This window comes from Elephas maximus, chromosome 3, assembly GCF_024166365.1.
Source record: "Elephas maximus indicus isolate mEleMax1 chromosome 3, mEleMax1 primary haplotype, whole genome shotgun sequence".
Taxonomy (NCBI): domain Eukaryota; kingdom Metazoa; phylum Chordata; class Mammalia; order Proboscidea; family Elephantidae; genus Elephas; species Elephas maximus.
In genome coordinates this window covers 195,238,532-195,259,552 of record NC_064821.1, presented here as the reverse complement: position 1 = coordinate 195,259,552, position 21,021 = coordinate 195,238,532, and the positions used below count along the sequence as shown (strand labels likewise).

The 21,021-nt window shown below is 45.2% G+C and overlaps 1 protein-coding gene across 2 annotated transcripts in view; it reads right to left on the bottom strand.

Annotated features, from left to right (window-relative positions):
* Nucleotides 1-1,912: 1,912 nt before the first annotated feature.
* LOC126073783 (uncharacterized) overlaps nt 1,913-21,021 on the bottom strand; it is a 41,656-nt gene continuing 22,547 nt past the window's right edge. The window contains exons 3-6 of one of the 2 annotated variants that reach the window (XM_049880849.1): nt 9,809-10,081; nt 8,065-8,175; nt 7,478-7,623; nt 1,913-5,479 (exon numbers count right to left, since the gene is read on the bottom strand). In XM_049880849.1, coding sequence (XP_049736806.1) covers nt 5,387-5,479; nt 7,478-7,623; nt 8,065-8,175; nt 9,809-10,081 — 623 coding nt within the window. In that variant the 3' untranslated portion in view covers nt 1,913-5,386. Of the gene's footprint in view, nt 7,624-8,064; nt 8,176-9,808; nt 10,082-21,021 lie in introns of both variants that reach the window. The other variant, XM_049880848.1, reaches the window with a different exon arrangement.

Here is a 21,021-nt window from a genome sequence, read left to right as displayed (position 1 = left end):
TGAGACCCCAGGGAGACAGTGTTCACTTCCCAGGAAGGAGGATGGGTTTCCCAGCCCAGCCCCTTGAGGTGAGGAGCCCATGGTCAGGCTGGGAGACCAGCTGAGCTTTTCAGGTCAGCAGCCTTTGTGGGTCTGGCTGGGGCTGGAGGCTCAGGGCATTCGTGACCCAGGGACTGCAAACGGAGGTGGCTGTGGTTGGCTGAGGGCTGCCTGGGGCCCAGAGGCTGCCGAGAGGTGGCCAGAGGCTCCTCTGCCTGGGGTGGCGTGAGGGAGGTGAGATGCAGCCCTGGGGTCGGCCTGCTCTTCCCCCTCAGTGTGGCTTCTCACCTTAGTGTGGAAGATGAACTCCATCCCGAGGGTGGCTTGGCCTGGGCTTCTGAAAGACGACTGGGCCTAGCCCAGTCCTGGCTCTGCCACAGACTGACTTCACTTAGCTGCTCTAGAGTCTGCCACAGGGCGCTCACACTCAGTCCCCCTAGATGGGGCTTCCCTTCCCCTCCAGGCTGGACAGTGGGATGCTCTTCTCCCCTCCACCCTTCAGGCCCTGTCGTTTGCCAAGTGGTTCTACTGTATCAATGTCTCTATCCCGTTATCTTGTACTCCATCACTGCCCTAATTCAGTCTCTCCTCCCTCACTGGACTATTACAAGGTCTCCTAACAGCCCTCATGGCCACGAGTGTCCCTTGATAGGCTGTGCCATCCTGATTCATCTTCCTAAAGCCCCTCTAGTCCTCCTCTCCCCTGCTCAGAGAGCTTTGTGATTTCCAATCAGCCACAGAATTTACTCCCGGTGCCTCAGCCTGGTGTCAGCATCGTCTACAGCCTTGCTACTCACCGTGTGGTCCTGGGCCAGCAGCAGCGCATCACCTGAACTGTGAGAGATGCAGTCTCAGCCCCAGACCTGCTGAATCAGAGTCCGCTTGTTAACAGGACTGTCAGGTGAATCGTATGACATTCAAGTGTGAGGAGGGCTTGACTTCTTTCTTTTTTAATAGAAATATAAAACCAAATATATATGTCACAAAATCAAAGTTATACGTGTGTGATTTTTAAAAATGTAACAAATGTCTCAGTCCTCTGCGGACCCAGTTCCTCTCCCCAGAGGCAACCACTTTTGTTATAATTTCTGGTTTTATTTCTTCTGTGGTTACTTCCAAAAAAAATAAAAAATAATTTTAAAAAACCCACTTCTGACTCATAGTAACCCTGCCTCTAGGTAATGCTTGTGAGGTGATTTCTGGATTTTTCACACCAGGGTATCACCTAATGACTTCCTGCTGCTTCACGTGGGGACTCGGTTCACAGGTCCCACCCCTGCTTCCGCTCCTGGCCCTCTCCCAGGGCTGCGATTATTCCTTCCTGCTGCCAGCTTTCCTCACTGTCTGGCAATCCCCAATTGTTCTCTTGTCCATTCATATTTAAAAAAGACCTGAGGGCTGTGAGGGCATCCGGTTCCACTTTGGGGTGGGGGCAGGAAGCTGCTTCCATACTGGGAACCCGCAGATGTCAGATGGAGGAGGGCCTTCCTTTGAGGCCCCATCACCCACACTGGCTTCCTGAGCTCCCACCAGACAGAACATTCAGGAGTTCTGATTGTTTCTTTTGTTTTAGAAGAGCCCTCCCTTGTGGAGTCTAGGAGGAACTTCCTGGATGGTTAGTGCCTGGGCAGGGAGACAGAGGATTTTATACTCAGACCTCCTATGAGTCCCCCTATTTCAGCCCCACTTCTTTTTTTTTTTTTCCCCAGCCCCCCTCATCCTCCCTGGCTTCTCTGAGTTCAGAGTCCTGTGGGCTCCTCTGGGTAGGCTGCTTCACCCTCTGCTGGGCCTAGGTGTTTATTCCAGGTCAGCAGTTCTCAAACTCGGCTGCACAGTGGGATCACCTGGGTAGTTAAAAAATTCTGCTCCCTGGGCACCACCCCATAGATTCTGGTGGGATTGGTCTGGGATCTGGCCCTGCCTTACCAGGCAATCCTCTTCCATCTCTTTCTGTCTTCCAGGCACCTCTGGTCAGATGAGTAGCTGCCTCCCAGTCTCTCACTGATACACTTAAAGTAAATTTACTACGGCTGTAAGGAGTTGGGGAAGGAGAGGAGACACGCACACGTGCTTGATTCATAAACTCTTGGAACAAGAAGTCCAAAGCCTGGTTTCAACCTCCACATCCACTGAATCTCCAACATTGCCTCATTTGCAACTCTTTAATTTAGGGAATGAAAACAAACTAGCAATCAAACTCCAAGGCCCTCCCCTTCCCCTACACACGTACCCTACTCTCTGCCACATCTCGCACTTCACCCCTACTGCCCAATGGTAATTTCTAAGCCTGGATATGAGCTGTGCTGGGGGTGGATCCGCTCTCAGGGCTCCGGTTAGCCTCTGCCACCCCGAGACGGCTCTGCAGTGTCGAGGGCCATCTTCTCACATAGCCATATTCAGAGGCAAGAGCCAGTGGGCAGCGAGGGGCAGTTTTCCTCATTCTCTTCCCTGTTGTCAGGCTGAAAGTCATTCTCAGAAGCCCCCAGTAGACTTCTTCTTCCATATCATCGGCCAAAATAGGGTCACATGCCCACCCTGAGATCAGGGGATGCCCCCTGCCCCCCAATATGAGGTATTTCTGCTTGACACCTAAACCAATCCTGGTTCTGTTTGTACGAAGGGGGGTGCCTTTAGGGGAAGAAGTGGATGCTGTCTACCACAGTATTTTTTCCTTCTCCTTCTTTCTACCTCATTTCCAGAAATCCTCTTTATCCACATATCTGCTCTCCATTGCCTGTCTATGCTGTCCTTAGTCCTAATTGCTTCCCTCTGTTAGTCTTCTTGGAAACCCTGGTGACATAGTAGTTAAGAGCTACGGCTGCTAACCAAAAGGTCGGCCGTTCAAATCCACCAGGCCCTCCTTGGAAACTCTATAGGGCAGGTCTACTCTGTCCTATAAGGTCACTATAAGGTTGCTGTAGGTCAGAATCAACTGAATGGCGACGGGTTTTGTTAGTCTTACTCCGTAGTGTTACTTCCTCATCCTGTCGTCCACATCACTGATATGGTGTCTCATATTGCGGATTCTGTTCTTCGCATTTTTAAGTTCTGCAAAAAGATTATTTTCTCCTCCATTGTTTTCTTAGCACCCTCGTTCCCTACCCCTTTAGTCATATTATGATATCGTACCATTCTGTTTCACATCTCCGGTTTCATCTGTCTTTTGCAAATGGTTGCTCTTGCCTTCATTTTGAGGGGCCCAGATATTTGTGCAGGTCTCTTGTTAGTTATTTTCTGCTTTTCCATCTTTGATTGGGATGCTTTCTATTTGGTCCTGCTGTTTGCCTCAAAATAGTGTGACTGGATTCCTTTCAACTTTGCTTTCCGTTTGCCTGGCACTGTGAAGCTTTACCTCAGCACAGGAGTTAGAGAACTAGGTAGAATGGTTTGTAGTCTGTGTATGGTCTCTCGCTGTCTCAGGAGGATAGAAACAGGCCATGAGCTCTGGGCAGCAGTGAGAGAACCCTGTTTGCTCCATCTCTCCAGTTCTGTGAAAACAACAACAGGGATCGTTTCCATGGGTGGGGTAGGTCCTGTTCCTTGAGGGATGCCCTATCTGATTCCATTCTCTCCCCCTCCCACTCAGAGTGGCCCACCCAGAAGTGTGACATGCTTGTGGTTCATAGGCTTTTGATTGGGGGTGGATGGGCTCTCCCCTGCCCCTTCTGCCCACTTATGCTGCTGCCTTTCTTGTCTGGACCAGTGGCTCCAAGGATATTGTTTGTCACACATTGTCTTAGTCATCTAGTGCTGCTATAACAGAAATACCACAAGTGGATGGCTTTAACACAAAGAAGTTTATTCTCTCACAGTCCAGTAGGCTAGAAGTCCAAATTCAGGGCACCAGCTCCAGGGGAAGCTTTTCTCAATCTGTCGGCTCTGGGGGAAGATCCTTGTCATCAGTCTTCCCTTGGTCTGGGAGCATCTCAGCACAGGAACCTTAGGTCCAAAGGACATGCTCTGCTCCTGGCACTCCTTTCTTGGTGGTATGAGGTCCCTCTGTCTCTCTACTTGATTCTGTCTTTTATATCTCAAAAGAGATCGGCTTAAGACACTGTCTAATCTTGTAGACCTCCTGCCACTAATCGATCTATTGCATCGTAGATGTAGGATTTACAACAGATAAGGAAATCACAGCAGAAGAGAAAATGGTAGACAGTCATACAATCATGTAAGGGAATCATGACCTAGCCAAGCTGACAGATATTTTTGAGGGATACAATTCAATCCATGACACACACACATGTCACACTCAAAGTTCCTGCGCTATAGCTGTCAGGGGCTTGTCTGACTTGCAGGCAGATACGCGGGATCTGATGTTTGTGAAGTCAACTTACAGACATTCACTAGTAGTAAGTGTGGTAGCAAATACCCAATGGAGAGCTTTTTTGTTCTATGATTCCAATAATAAATAGGTAGATATGCACTGAGTGGAGATTTCAATAATGTTGTAATACTAATTTTATTTTCAGGTGAATAAAATAGTTTTACAGTTCTGTCAAACTCTGCCTAAACCTGGCAGAGTTTAGGTTAAGCATGAAGTTCTCTTGAAATAATAAAGTCTTTGTAATCCAGTGTTGTCCAAAAAATGCACATGAATAAGTATTTTGTATTAAAGGGTTTTTTTTTTTAAATAAATACGGAACATTATGTGAAGCTACAACTTTTGACCCTTAATCGCAACATCAATGACTTAGTTTCAGCAAGACAAAAAACACCCATCACATTAAAGTTGTTAGTTTGCATATTATCTGTTTTACTGTTTTGCTTTTACTTTATATGCTTTTTCAGTTTATATTATAAAAAACTATAGGGATATGAAATTTGTACATATTAGAGGGGTTTCTGGGTGGTACAGATGGTTAATAACTTGACTACTTACTAAAAGGTTGGTGGTTTGAACCCACCCAGAGGTACCTTGGAAGAAAGACCTGGAGATCTGCTTCTGAAAGGCCATAGCCATGAAAACCCTATGGAACACAGTACTACTCTGCACACACGAAGTCATCATGAGTCACAGTTGACTTGATGGCAACTGTTTATATATATCTTTAAGCAACATTATAATAAAAATAAATTAAAGCAACATTTGGTAATGAGAATCATTTCCTAAATGAAGAAATGCCTGGCGACCTGCTTCCACAACGCTTACAGCCAAGAAAACCCTATGAAGCATTTCTACTCTGTAACACATGTGCTTGACTTGAGTTGAAATTGACTCAATGGCAACAGGTTTGTTTTTGTTTTTTGGTTTGAACAAGCATAACACAAATACCAAGCTGGCAAATTTAAGCAGAAGAAAACAAAACTGCAGTGTCCCCGCGTCTTCATGATCCAGGCGTCCCCCTTAGGTTCTTGTCCTGATCTTCTCGTAGACTGTGTGCACCGTCGGGGTCTGCTCGGGGCTCCTTTTATGACCACTGCCCCTCTCAGTGCTGGTCTACAAGTCAGGAGGGGTTTAGGGAACTCTGGCCAACTTCCGAGAATTAGGTGAAGGGTCAGTCAGGCTACACCCCTTCATGAGCTATCTGACCTCATCCAGGATGTTCTCACTCAGGGAAGGATGGCAATTCTTGTCTCCCTCTCATTTTTTCTCTCTCCCCTTCTCAGCCCTCCTTGAAGCACTTCCTTCGCTAAGGGCTCTACCCTCCCATCCGACATTATTGTCTATGGAGCCTCCCTCCCTTGCAGATCAAGAGAGCTGATCAGCAACTAACCTCCCACCTTCCAGTCTCCTCTGCTCGCTCCTCCTTGTCTCCCCAAGCTATCATTTGGGGGTTCCCAGGGCTCAGTCCCCGACCTTTCTACCAACTACACTCATTCCCTCAAGACCCAACCAGTCTCATAGATTTAAATACCATCTCATCCTGATGACTCCCTGTGGCGAAATGAGTTCCTTTATGTAGCCTTTTGCCTTGGTTCTTCGGAAAAACAGCTTGAGAGATTTTCCCCCTCAGCCCTGAGGAGTTTCCTGTGTCCTAGTTTGCTACCCCAGAGTGTTTGTTACATATCCTAGGTAAGCTGTAAACGATTTGGTTTGATACTTTTTGTCTGGCCCTGGGCTGCAGCCTGCCCTGTGATTGGTACGCACCTTGCAGGGATTGGTCAATATACCCATGCAAATGAAGAGACTATGGGCTATGCAAATGAGTTGGCTATAGCCTACTAGGTAAATGAAGTATCTATGGCCTACTGAGAGGGGATTGGTCAGTTTGTGGCCCACCACTAGGAGAGGCTATGCCTTGAAATTGACAAGCAGTAATGTGTATGTGCAGCCAGCCCCACAGAGGCTTTTTAGACAGAAAAAAGCAGGCAGACTGGAAGCAGGAAGAAGCAGAAAGGAGAAAAGTCAAGAGAGAGGAAAGAAGAAGCAGACAGGAGGCAAGGAATCTCTTAAAAGAACTATAACACCTGTCAAGGGCTATAACACTGACAGACCCAGAAGCAGCCCAGCGGCAGAGCTGGTGGTTACAGATGGCGAGGCCAAGAGAAGCCTGTCCTGAGGAGGCTGAGAGGAGCCTGTCCTCAGGGGCTGAGAAGCAACCTGCACAGCTGAGAGGGGCCATGCATGGTGAAGAGAAGGGCCTCCTTGTTTGCACAGCTGAGAAGAGCTGAGAGGGCTATTCTGCACTGAAGAAGGGAAACTTTGCCTACACGCTTCCCAATCCTGATCCTGATCTTGAGTTGTACCCTGTTACTCCCTTAATAAACCACTTAACAGTAAGTGTGGTCTGTGAGTTCTGTGTGGCCATTGCAATGGCTTATCGAACCCAGCAGGTAAGTAGAGAGTGCCGTGGAGAGGATGGCCAGTGTCAGAATTGGTAAAAACGTTGGAGAGTGGAGGTATGTCTGACCACCACCTCATAGGATCACCATCAGCTTTGTGCTAATGGTGATTCTCCTCTCTCTCCCTGAAGTTAGGCAGGTTCTGATGCCCCTAGTACTAGTACTACTGCTACTACCATTTCCCACTCCTCAATATAAAACTTCAGCCCAGACCTCTCTCTGAAGTCCTCAGGGGCTTTGCACTTGCTCTGACCTCTGCCTAGGATGCCGGCTCCACACCACACTCCCCCCATGAGAGCACATTGCTCTCGCCTCCTCTCTTCCAGGTTCTCAACAATCTTCTCAGTGAGGTTTTCCCTGGAGCCTTGGTTACAATCGCACCCACAGGCTGCCTATCCCTGCCCTGCTCCCCCTCCTCACTGGGTGGCAATGAGGATCTGATAAGATTGCTGATAGGGAGACTTACATGGGAGGTGTCCTCACCATTGGCAGTTTCCATCCTTGTCCACAGCTCCCAGACTGCTGTGGGCACTCAGGCACAGCCACCATATTGTCCAAATAAGAACTGGACCCAGAGCCTGATGGTGGCAGAACAGCCTGGATCCCCAGACCCATGGATCCTGAGCACATGATCTGATTCCCTTAAACCAACCTTAGGGTGTTTCCGGAGGCTGATCTCAGCATAGGGAGGACTGTGGCTCTCAATCTCTCTGGTCTGCAGGTCAGCACTGTCCTCTGTGGGAAGGGCCTGGGGGACCACTGCCGAACTGGGCACCACCGGCAGGAAAGTAGACCCACCTTATACATGCAGACAGACAATGAGAGTATGTGCGACTGAACTGGATCCTCACAGGCCCAGGGTGAGAACAGCCAGCACTCCCTGGGCTATAAGCACAGGTCTGACCCCTGCCCCCTACCTCCCACCCACAACCCCTCCTCTGTGCCCATGCACACACCTCTACCCTCAGCATTGCTCTGCCCAAGCCTTCCCCAGGGATGATTCACAGGGAAGGTCAAGATGCCTCTCTGCTCATTGGCCTCTCCAGTCTGCCCCCTCCCATGGGGTCTCCTCCATCCACAGTCCTTTCTCCATGATCTCCAGCCCAGTCCTCCCCTCAGGGTCTCTGTAGCCCTGCTCCTTCCCACAGGGGTCTCCTCTGTCCACTCCTCCTCCCCCATAGCAGTCCTCCCCTCTGGGTCTCCCAGCCTGCTCCTCCCCTGGGGTCACCCAGCACCTGCCTCTTTCAGTCTCCGTCTTCCTCCTCTTCCAGATCCACACTCCAGCTCCCAAGCTCACCACCAGAACTGTGGCAAAGATGCCTTTCCAAAGCCATTTGCTCCAAAGAGAACCTGGGGTCAAATCCTGGTGTCAGATATGCTTCCCTCAAGCCTGATGGGCAGATGTGGGGTGGGACTGCCCTCATCCGGGCCGTCTCCTAAGCCAGGTTCCCTCCTCCCTAGTTACTGCACACTACCCACAGCCCCTTTAACGACCTCCTTTTGGTCGTCTGTCCCATCTTCACAAAGGGACCTCAGACGCTCTCACTGACAGGGGGTGCCATTGCTCATGCCCCCACCTTCACCTCCTTTCTACTCTCAGACTCCCAAATAGAACCACGTGCCAAGAGGGAGAGGAAATGGAAGGATCCAGGATGACTAGATCTCAGAGCATGTACTGCTCTCTGTCTGGGATGTCTTTCTAAAAGACTGCCACAGAAAACTCCTATTCATCCTTCAAGGCCCAACCCAAGTGCTCCCTTCTCTGTGATGCCTTCCCAACCCCTGGAGGCAGTTACTTAATTTCTATTTTTTTGTTCTTGAACCACATTTCGTATTTGCCTCAATTTCAGCATTTAGCACCTGGCCTTATATTTCTAAATTTATTCTTCCTCCTCTTCTAACTAGAGAAGAAGGTAGCTAGTGATTACTGTCACTTTTTATGTGCCAGGCCCTTGTTGATAGTTTTGTATAGGTTACCTCTTTTAATTCTCACAACAACCCTGTGACGTAGGCACACTTATTACTCCATTTTACAAATGCAAAGGTTTGGAAAATATAAGTAACCGATCCAAGGTCACAGAGCCACTGTGTAGTGGTGCCTGCCAGGCACTGTGAGTGCCTTGAAAGTGGGGCTTGTTATATTTTTCACTGTGCCTTCACTCAACACTTAGCTGACTCTCAAGGAAGGTTTGTGGGTTGAATGCTGGGTGGATGAGTAAGGAAATGACGAGAGGTTGTTAGATGAGAACTCCACGTGAACCAGCAGAGCTCAGGATGAAATGGGTGGGAGAAGGCAGCGGGCCTGATATTTGTACCTCCTTTTTACATCAGTTGTTCTTGCTGTGAAGTCCTGGGGAAGATGAGGGTTTCAGTTTTATGAAACCAGGACCTGTGGGTATGGTTCCTTTTTAAGAACCCCACTCTCTAACTATCTCTGCATGGTCCCGCTATATAGTCTACATAACCCTTTAGACTGAGTGGGGAGAGAGGTACCTGGTCATAGTGACCACATGTGTTCACAGTGCTCAGCAGAGGGCTAAACTTTCTTACTCAGGGTGGGACCATCCTCAGAGAGGGGACATCTGGCATGGGCATCTGAAAGACTGAACTGGCCCCACAGGCCCAGCCCATCCAGGGAGGAAGCCCAAGTCCTTCCTCCTTAGGTCCTTCCCTTCCCCTGCTTTGCTGGGAAATCGGGGTGCCCAGGTAGGGGGCGCCCACATGGCAGTCCCAGTGTAGAGTAGGACATTTGTGTCCTGGGTAGTACCGCAGTCTGTTCAATGATCTGGTCCAGGCTCTGGACCTGCAGGCTTGAAGACTAGTGCAAGGAACATGACTGTTCACTGAGGTGGGGCTGTGGTCACACCCATTGAACTGCCTGAAATGTCCCTTAGCCCCATCCCTCTACCTGAGTCCTCCAGTCTGCCCTCCTCCACCCTTTCCTGGCCCATTTCCATCACTCATCCTGGTAGATCACACTCACCCGTCCATAGACAGATGCTCCCCAGGTCCAAGGTGGCATTTTTCTGGTCTGCAGGGTTGCTGACCACACAGATGAGGTGGGCATTCACCTGGCTCAGGGGCAGGCTCAGGCTCAGATTCCGGGAGTTGGGGGTTGGCTCATGAAAACCCTTGCCCAACCACGTCACTGTCAGGTTCCCTGTAGCCCCTGGGGTCCCACACTCCAGGGTGACGTTGCACCAGCTTGATGTGTTGTATGACGAGTGAATCAGAATCTGGGGTTGAGGGATGGGCTCTGGGGTGAGAGGGGACAAAAGAGAAACTGAGCTTCAAGACTGGCAGCCGACCTAAGCATATCAGCCTCTCTTACCTAGGGGATGCAGAAGTATGAGGAATCCTGTTTCCTAAACGGAGGCCCTGGGAAAGAACCTGCTCCGCCTTCCCAAGGGGTTCCAATTGCCAGCCCAGGGGCAGGTGGTTGAGGCCCTTCCATGCTCAGAGAGGGACCTGGGGCACCTCCCCCTTGGGAGACAGTGGGCGGGCGTGTCCATCTGCTCCAAAGAGCAAGGCCAGGATCACTTCCTGTATTTTCTCTAGGCTGCCCTGGCCCCACACAGCCTCCCATAGTCCCTCCACTCCTCAAATCTCCCTGCTCAGAGATTTTCCATCTGTGTGGGGAAATAGATTTGAATCTAACATTCATACCCTTTCCAGTTAGCATTAAACTAAAAGAGCAAAACAAAGACACTCTAGATCATGCAAATGTTTAGGAAATTAATCACTCTCTAAAAAAAGAATAATTCAAGAATGTACAGAGGAAAAATAAAAACTGAATTCATGGAGGAACCCCCAGACTATCACCCTAAGATACACTTTTAACCTGGAACTGAAGCAACTCCAGGAGGTCATCTTTCAGCCAAATAACAGATTGGCTAATAAAATAAGCAATAACATTCATGAGGAATGTGCTTCTTTAAACAACCAACGATAGGAGAGCAAAAGGTCAACATTTACCCCAAAGCAAAGATGAGAAGGCAAGGAGGGGGAGGGAAACTGGGTGGATGGAAACAGGACAGGAGGGGTGGAAATGCTGAGAGTGCCGATATGTTGCGGGGACTGTAACCAACGACATGGAAAAATTTGTGTGTCAATTGTTGAGTGGGAATCTAATTTGCTGTGTAAAATTTTACCTAAAACACAAGTAAATATTTTTAAAAACTTTAAAAAATTAATGAATGAATGAAGTAGAAACAAGATATAGCAGTGATCAAAGAAACCATTGAAACTCACAGTTAAAAAAAAAAAGTCTAGTTAATATTTGACTTATAGTTAAGTCAAATATCATCATGCATATGATAACAATCATATATGCATTATCATTTATATTATAACTACAACATGGCAGGAGTTGGAAAATAGAGTGGAAAAAATGTTAAAATTCTTTTTGTCTTCAGGGGAAGAAAAAAAACTAATGATTATAGGTAGTCAAATGGTGAAGTAAAAATTTAAGTTTTGTATCTGGTAGAATTAAAAAGATAAGATCATCTAACTTCCAATTTACTAGGGAAGCTTGGATCAAAGAAAAATCTATTAATTCAACAAAAGGCAAGGAAAAGAAGTAAGAAGAAAATTTGGTAAATACAAAGCATTAAATAACTTGTTGTTGTTCTTGTTAGGTGCCGTCGAGTGGGTTTGACTCATAGCGACCCAAGCACAACAGAACAGTACACTGCCCGGTCCTGCACCATCCTTACAATTGTTGTTGTGCTTGAGCTCATTGTTGCTGCCACTCTGTCAATCCACCTCTTTGAGGGTCTTCCTCTTTTCCGCTGACCCTGTACTCTGCCAAGCATGATGTCCTTCTCCAGGAACTGATCCCTCCTGACAACATGTCCAAAGCATGTAAGACGCAGTCTCGCTGTCCTTGCCTCTAAGGAGCATTCTGGCCGCACTTCTTCCAAGACAGATTTGTTCGTTCCTTTGACAGTCCACGGTATATTCAATATTCTTCGCCAACACCACAATTCAAAGGCATCAACTCTTCTTTGGTCTTCCTTATTCATTGTCCAGCTTTCACATGCATATGATGAGATTGAAAATACCATGGCTTGGGTCAGGCGCACCTTAGTCTTCAGGGTGACATCTTTGCTCTTCAACACTTTGAAGAGGTCCTTTTCAGCAGATTTGCCCAATGCAATGCGTCTTTTCATTTCTTGACTGCTGCTTTCCTGGCTGTTGATTGTGGATCCAAGTAAAATGAAATCCTTGACAACTTCAATCTTTTCTCTGTTTATCATGATGTTGCTCATTGGTCCAGTTGTGAGGATTTTTGTTTTCTTTATGTTGAGGTATAATCCGTACTGAAGGCTGTGGTCTTTGATCTTCATTAGTAAGTGCTTCAAGTCTTCTTCACTTTCAGCAAGCATGGTTGTGTCATCTGCATCACGCAGGTTGTTAGTGAGTCTTCTTCCAATACTGATGCCCCATTCTTCTTCATATAGTCCAGCTTCTCGGATTATTTGTTCAGCATACAGATTAAATAACAACTACCTCTTGATCTATATAAAGGTTCCTCATGAGCACAATTAAGTGTTCTGGAATTCCCATTCTTTGCAGTGTTATCCATAGTTTGTTATGATCCTCACAGTTGAATGTCTTTGCATAGTCAATAAAACACAGGTAAACATCCTTCTGGTATTGTCTGCTTTCAGCCAGGATCCATCTGACATCAGCAGGGATATCCCTGGGTCCACGTCCTCTTCTGAAACCATCCTGAATTTCTGGCAGTGCCTTGTCGATATACTGCTGCAGCCATTTTTGAATGATCTTCAGCAAAATTTTGCTTGCGTGTGATATTAATGATATTGTTCTATAATTTCCACATTCAGTTGGATCACCTTTCCTGGGAATAGGCATAAATATGGATGTCTTCCAGTCGGTTGGCCAGGAAGCTGTCTTCCATATTTCTTGGCATAGACAAGTGAGCACTTTCAGTACTGCATCCATTTGTTGAAACGTCTCACTTGGTATTCCGTCAGTTCTTGGAGCCTTGTTTTTTTGCCAATGCCTTCAGAGCAGCTTGGACATCTTCCTTCAGTACCATTGGTTCCTGATCATATGCCACCTCTTGAAATGGTTGAATATCGGCTAATTCTTTTTGGTATAATGACTCTGTGTATTCCCCCCATCTTCTTTTGATGCTTCCTGAGTCGTTTAATATTTTCTCCATGGAATCCTTCACTATTGCAACTCAAGGCTTGAATCTTTTCTTCAGTTCTTTCAGCTTGAGAAACGCCGAGCGTGTTCTTCCCTTTTGGTTTTCCATCTCCTAATCTTTGCACATGTCATTATAATACTTTACTTTGTCTTCTCGAGAGGCCCTTTGAAATCTTCTGTTCAGTTCTTTTACTTCATCAATTCTTCCTTTTCCTTTAGCTGCTCAACGCTCAAGAGCAAGTTTCAGAGTCTCCTCTGACATCCATCTTGGTCTTTTCTTTCTTTCCTGTCTTTTCTGTGACCTCTTGCTTTCTTCATGGTTGATGTCCTTGATGTCATTCCACAACTCGTCTGGTCTGCGGTCACTAGTGTTCAATGCATCAAATCTATTCTTCAGATGGTCTCTAAATTCAGGTGGGATATACTCAAAGTCATATTTTGGCTCTCGTGGACTTGCTCTGATTTTCTTCAGTTTCAGCTTGAACTTGCAGATGAGCAATTGATGGTCTGCTGCACAGTCGGCCCCTGGACTTGTTCTGACTGATGATATTGAGCTTTTCCATTGTCTCTTTCCACAGATGTAGTCAATTTGACTTCTGTGTGTTCCATCTGGCGAGGTCCATGTGTACAGTCACCATTTATGTCGGTGAAGAAGGTATTTGCAATGAAGAAGTCGTTGGTCTTGCAAAATTCTATCATTTGAACTCCAGCATTGTTTCTGTCACCAAGGCCATATTTTCCAACTACTGATCCTTCTTCTTTGTTTCCAACTTTTGCATTCCAAACACCAGTAATTATCAATGCATCTTGATTGCATGTTCGATCGATTTCAGAGTGCAGCAGCTGATAAAAATCTTCTTTCCTCATCTTTGGCCCTAGTGGTTGGTGCGTAAATTTGAATAATAGTCATATTAACTGGTCTTCCTTGTAGGCATATGGAAATCATCCTATCACTGACAGCGTTGTACTTCAGGATAGATCTTGAAATGTTCTTTTTGACGATGAATGTTAACACCATTCCTCTTTGAGTTGTCATTCCCAGCATAGTAGACTATATGATTGTCCAATTCAAAATGGCCAGTACCAGTCCATTTCAGCTCACTGATGCCTAGGATATCGATGTTTATGTGTTCCATTTCAGTTTTGATGATTTCCAATTTCCCTAGATTCATACTTCGTACATTCCAGGTTCCGATTTTTAATGGATGTTTGCAGCTGTTTGTTCTTATTTTGAGTTGTGCCACATCAGCAAATGAAGGTCCCGAAAGCTTTACTCCATCCACATCATTAAGGTCGACTCTACTTTGAGCAGGCAGCTCTTCCCCATTCATCTTTTGAGTGCTTTCCAACCTGGGGGGCTCATTTTCCAGCACTATATCAGACAATGTTCCACTGTTATTCATAAGGTTTTCACTGGCTAATGCTTTTCAGAAGTAGACTGCCGGGTCCTTCTTCCTAGTCTGTCTTAGTCTGGAAGCTCAGCTGAAACCTGTCCTCCATGGGTGACCCTGCTGGTATCTGAATACCGGTGGCATAGCTTCCAGCATCACAGCAACACGCAAGCCCACACAGTACGACAAACTGACAGATACTAAATAACTTATCAAGAGTAAATACATACACGTAATAGTTGAAGTATATTTGAATGCATTATATCCCCCATTAAAAGACAAAGACTCTCAGGTTGGGTTAATTTAGTTGTATGCTATTTACAATAACTAATGACAAAGAAAGATTTAAAAGAGAGATGGAAAAAGATATAATTTTTAGGTAAATATTAACAAAATTACTGCAGTAATGGCAATAGTTGGCATGGACTGAATAAAATACAAAGTCAAGTAGGTCAAAGAGAGATATTTTAAATTAATATGTACCTAAAACATGGTTTTGAACTGTAAAAAGCAAAACAGGATCATGAAAAACTATCGAAAATTCAAGAATAAATTTACAAATCCACTGTTACTATGGTGGATTTTTAGCAAGGCTCTGTCAGAAGTTAGATCAAGGAATCCAATAACCAGAAAAGGAAATAAAGAATGTTTGTACCCAACACACGGAAAACATTTTTGTCTTCACACAGTCATGGAACACTTACAAAAAAAAAACCTCTGTGGTACACTACAAAGAAAATCCCATATTCCACAAAATAGAAAACATAGACTCTATTTCTCTGAAAATGAGTTCATTAAAGTAGATTATTCACAACAAAAGCAAAATTCCTATTTGTTCAGAATATTAAAATCCACTTCTAAAGAAATATTACTATAAAGAAGAAATTGAAAAGGGACTTAGGAATGATTTAGAAATGAACATCAACAAAAAATATGTGGACTGTGGACAAAATAGTTCACCAAGAAAAAATGCATAACCCAAAATTCACTTATTAGGAAGCATATAAGATTGAAAATAAATGAACTAAGAGTTCAACTCAAAAATTCAGATAGGCTAATAGACATAGATTAGTAGAGAGGGTGGAATAGAGAAGAAAAACAGGTACCAATGCCATGTGGCTGGTCTGGTAATTGGCTCACTCCACTCTTCTCCCCAGTCCCTTTCTTTGTCTTGCCTGCATCTACATAGAGTCTGGAAAGCCAACTTCTCAATTTCTGTCTCACTTGCAGTTGCAGTTCTGACCATTGAAGAAAGAGAAGTCTGCTGGGTAGGAGGAAGGGACTTAGCCCCTGAAAAAACAAAGATTCATTAAGAGAAAGCCTTTCCCATTGTCCTTCTCTAGTTGGCTGCTTAATTGTAGTATGATGTCTGGAATAGAAGCCTTTTGGGACCACGAGGCCACAAGCATGAGGACAAAAGCCTATGTGCCAAGAAGTGAAGAACAGAAGGACAGAGAGAGCTTGAATCCTTGATGATATCACTGATCAGGGGAACCAATGTGATCAGATGCTATCTCCTGACTTCTTGTTCTGTGAAAGAACTAACACTACTGGCTTAAGTCTTTGAAACTCAACTTACGTTAATTGTAGCCAAACAAATCCCTAGCTCATATACCTAAAACAATTTTAAAAAAGAGTGATTCAATCAGCAAAATAAAAAGGTGATGTAAAAAAAAAAGACCAGTTGAGAGGCAGAGGCAACATGGCACTGTAGACAGATGCACCATGCCGACCCTCTGCAGCAAAGATCCAAAAACTAAAAAAAAAAAAAAGGATACAAATGTCAATCATGGAACCCTAAGCATCAAACGAAAGGATAAAAAAACTAGATCAAACACCAAATGGAAGAAGAAACTGACAGAAAACAGAGAATGAGGAGAGATACAGAGTGGAGGTCCCCTGCCAACTAACACAGCATAGCCAACTTGGAACACAGCCAACAGCGACCCTAGACAGGGAGTTCAGGAAAGCAATTTCACGGAGCTCCAAACAGGAAACGGAGCATCCAGTAACCAGAGAAACACTCTTTCCTACACCTCACCCTTCTATATGCACCTCCACCTCTTCCCAATGGGACACACTATGCTGCTCAGCTAGAGAGCTAATGGTCCACCGCCACCCTGGGTCCATCCCACCCCCACCTGCTGGCTCCCATCCTGCCATCTTTTTTTCCCCCTTTCTTTTTCCTATTCTTTTTTCTTCCCACCTTGCCCCATATGCCACCTACCTCACTTCCCACCTGGCGATGCCACACTACTGGCTAGAGAGCCACTGGCCAGTCAGCACCCCACCCATCAGCTCCCACCATGCCATCTTTTTTTCCCCCCCTTTCTTCCTTTATTTTCTCCTTCCCACTTAGCCCCATATACCACCTGTCTCAGGCTGGGTTCTCTACAGAAGCAAAACCAGTGAAGCATATAAATATATACAATCCCTGCTGCCATCGAGTCAATGCCGACTCATAGCGACCCTATAGGACAGAGTAGAATTGCACCATAGAGTTTCCAAGGAGTGCCTGCTGGATTCGAACTGCCGACCTTTTGGTTAGCAGCTGTAGCACTTAACCACTACGCCACCAGGGTTTCCATAAATATAAATATAAACCAAAAAAAAAAAAAAAAAAACCCATCGCAGTCGTGTCAATTTTGACTCGTAGTAACCCTATAGGATAGAGTAGAACTGCCGCATAGTGTTTCCAAGGAATGCCTGGTGAATTTGAACTGCCAACCTTTTAGTTAGCAGCCAAATACTTAACCACTGTGCCACCAGGGCTCCATAAATACATATATAAATAGATTTATATCAAGGAAATGGCTCACATAGTTGTATAGGCTGGAAAGGCCCATGACCATGGGTAAGGCTTCACCTGATTCATGTAGCTGCAGGGGCTGGTGAACCCAAGATAGGCAGATCAGACAGCAGGGCTGTTGCTCATAGGCTGCAGAGGCTGACAAATCCCAAGATCTAAAGGCAAGCTGCTAGCTCAAGTGCCAACAAGCAGAGGTTAGATGAGCAGGAGCCAGCTGCGGGATCCAGAGTGAGCAAGAGCCTGAGAGCCTTAACTGAATGCCCACCTATATTGGACGCAGGCCACATCCCCAAGGAAATTCCCTTTCAACTGACTGGCTACTCACAGCAGATCCCATCATTGAGGTGATCACATTATATCAGATCTCATCATGGAAGTGATTACATCATTATGTGACTGCCAAACTACATCATATTTGCCAAACCACTGAGAATCGTGGCCCAGCAAGTTGACATACAACCTTAATTATCACACCGCCTCTACCCCTTTCCACTGGGCCGTGCTGCACTGCTTGGCTAGAGAGCCACTGGCTCACTGCCAACCTGGGCCTGCCCTGCCCCCACCCTCCAGCTCCTGCTGCACCATTTTTTCCCTTTCTTCCTTTTCTTTCTCCCTCCCACCTAGTCCCATATGCCACGTCCATCATTGCCCACCAGACCACACCACAGTGCCTTGGCTAGAGAACCACTGGCTCACCACTGCCTGGGGTCTACCTGGCCTCTACCCCTCAGATCCCACCATGCCATCAACTTTTTTCTTCTTCTTCTTCTTCTCACCTAGCCCAGTACATCACCTCTCCTCCATTTCCCCTGGCCCCCAGGTCTGCCCTGCCCTCACTGGGCAGCCACCACTGCACTGCTGTTTTTGTTTTTCTTCTTTATTTTCACTTTTTTCTTTTCTTTCTTCCTGCCATCTAGCCCCATACACCACCTCCCCCCATCCCACCATCCCACCATCCCACCATCCCCCACTGTGATGCCGCAGCTAGAGAACCACTGGCCCGCTACTACCCTGGTAGCAAAACTGGATGTCCATCTGTAAAAAAATGAAACAGGACCCATGCCTCACACCATACACAAAAACTAACTCAAAATGGATCAAATAACTAAATATAAAGCCTAAAATGATAAAGATCATGGAAGAAAAAATAGGGACAACACTAGGGGCCCTAATCCATAGCATAAATAGAATACAAACCATAACTATGAATGCACAAACAGCAGAATATATACTAGATAACTGTGCACTCCTAATAATTAAACACTTGCTCATCAAAAGATTTCACCAAAAGAGTAAAAAGATAACCAACAGAATGGAAAAAAATTTTGGCTATGACATATCTAACAAGGGTCTAATCTCTAAAATCTATGGAATACTTCAACATCTCAACAACAAAATGACAAATAATCCAATTTAAAAATGGGCAAAGGCTGTGAGCAGCCATCTAGGATACTCCACTGGTTTCACCCCTTTGGGAGCTAGGAAGAATGAAGAAAACTTAAGATGCAAGGGAAAGATTAGTCCAAAGGACTAAGGGATCATATCTACTGTGGCCTCCACCAGACTGAGTCCTGTACAACTAGATGGTGCCCAGCTACCACCACTGACTGCTCTTACAAGGATCACAGTAGAGGGTCCCAGAGAGAGCTGGAGAAAAATGTAGAACAAAATTCTAATTCAAAAAGAAAGACCAGGCTTGCTGGCCTGGCAGAGACTGGAGAAACCCTGAGAGTATGGCCCCCGGACACCCTTTCAGCTCAGTAATGAGGTCACTCCTGAGGTTCACCCTTCAGCCAAAGATCAAACAAGCCCATGGAACGCCAGCCCTGGGACAGGGACTAGAAGGCAGGAGGGAACAGGAAAGCTGGTAATAGGGAACTGGGGTTGAGAAGGAAGAGTGTTCACATGTTGTGGGGTTGTTAACCAATGTCATACAACAATGTGTGTACTAACTGTTTGATGAGAAACTAGTTTTTTCTGTAAACCTTCAACTAAAGTACAATAAATAATAATAAATAAAAAATGGGCAAAGGATAAGGACAGACACTATACCAAAGAAGACATTCAGACAGCTAAGGGTCAAGTGAGGAAATACTCATGATCAATAGCCATTAGAGAAATGCAAATCAAAACTACAATGAGATACCATTTCACCCCAATATTACTGGCACTAATTAAAAAAAAAAAGGGAATAACAAATGTTGGAGAGGTTTTGGGGAGATTGGAACTCTTATGCACTGCTGGTGGGAATGTAAAATGTTACAACCTCTATGGAAAACGATATGGCACCTCCTTAAAAAGCTGGAAATACTAATACCACACAATCGATCATGCAATTTCCCTTCTAGGAATATATCCTAGAGAAATAAGAGCCCTCACATGAATAAATATATGTACACCCATGTTCATTGTAGCATTATTCACAATAGCAAAAAGACAGAAACAACCTAAGTGCCAATCTACAGATGAAAGGATAAACAAATTTTGGAAAAAAAAATTTTTTTTTCCACACACAATGGAATACTGCATACCATAAAGAAAACAATGATAAGTCCAGGAAACATCTCACAACGTGGATGATCTGGAGGGCTGAGTGAGATAAGTCAATCATAAAAGGACAAATATTGTATGAGACCACTATTATAAAATAACAAGGAAAGGTTTACACACAGAAAAAAACAATCTTCGATGGTTAAGAAGGAAAGGAAGGGTGGTGAGGGGAAATCACTAACTAGATTGCAAACACGTGTTAACTCTGGTGAAGGGAAAGACAACACACAATATAAGGGAAGTCAGCACAACTTGACCAAGGCAAAGCCATAGAAGCTTCCTAGACATATCCAAATACCTTGAGTGACCAAGTTACTGGGGCTGAGGGCTGGACTGGGGACCATGGTCTCATGGGACAACTAGGTCAATTGGCATAACATAGTTCATAAAATGTTCTACATCCTACTTTGGTGAGTAGTGTCTGAGGTCTTAAAATCTTGTGAGTGGCCATCTAAAATACATCTACTGATCCCATCACATTTGGAGGAAAGGAGAATGAAGAAAACCAAAGACACAAGGAAAATTATTAGTTCAAAGGACTAATGGACCACAGGGAACCATAGCCTCCACCAGCCTGAGCCTTGAAAAACTAGAGGGTGCCCAGGCACCACCACAAAACACTCTGATAGGGATTATAATAGGAAGTTCCAGGCAGAGCAAGAGAACAATGTAGAAAAAATTCAAATTCACAAAAAATGACCAGATTTAATGTTCTGACAGAGACTGGAAGAACCCCCAAGACTACGGCCCGTGAACATCCTGCTAACTCAGAACAGAAGCTACTCTCGAAGCCCATTTTTCAGCCAAAACTTAGACCTTACAAGACAGACTTATTTGTTCTTCTGGCAGCCCATAGATTATCCAATAATTTTTGCCAACACTATAATTCAAAGGCATCAATTCTTCTTTGGTCTTCCTTATTCATTGTCCAGCTTTTGCACACATATGTGGCAACTGAGAAAATCATGGCTTGGTTCAGGCTCACGTTAGAGCTCAAAGTAACATCTTTGCTTTTCAACACTTCAAAAACATCTTTTTCAGCAGATTTGCCCAATGCAATTTTTTTTTTTTTTTTTGGTTTAATACATTGTTTTCTTGACTGATGCTTCCATGGCATTGATTGTGAATCCAAGTAAAATGAAATCCTTGACAACTTCAATCTTTTATCCATTTTTCATGATGTTGCTTATTGGTCCAGTTGTGAGAACTTTTGTTTTCTTTATGTTGAGGTGCAATCCATACTGAAGGCTTCAGTCTTTGATCTTCATC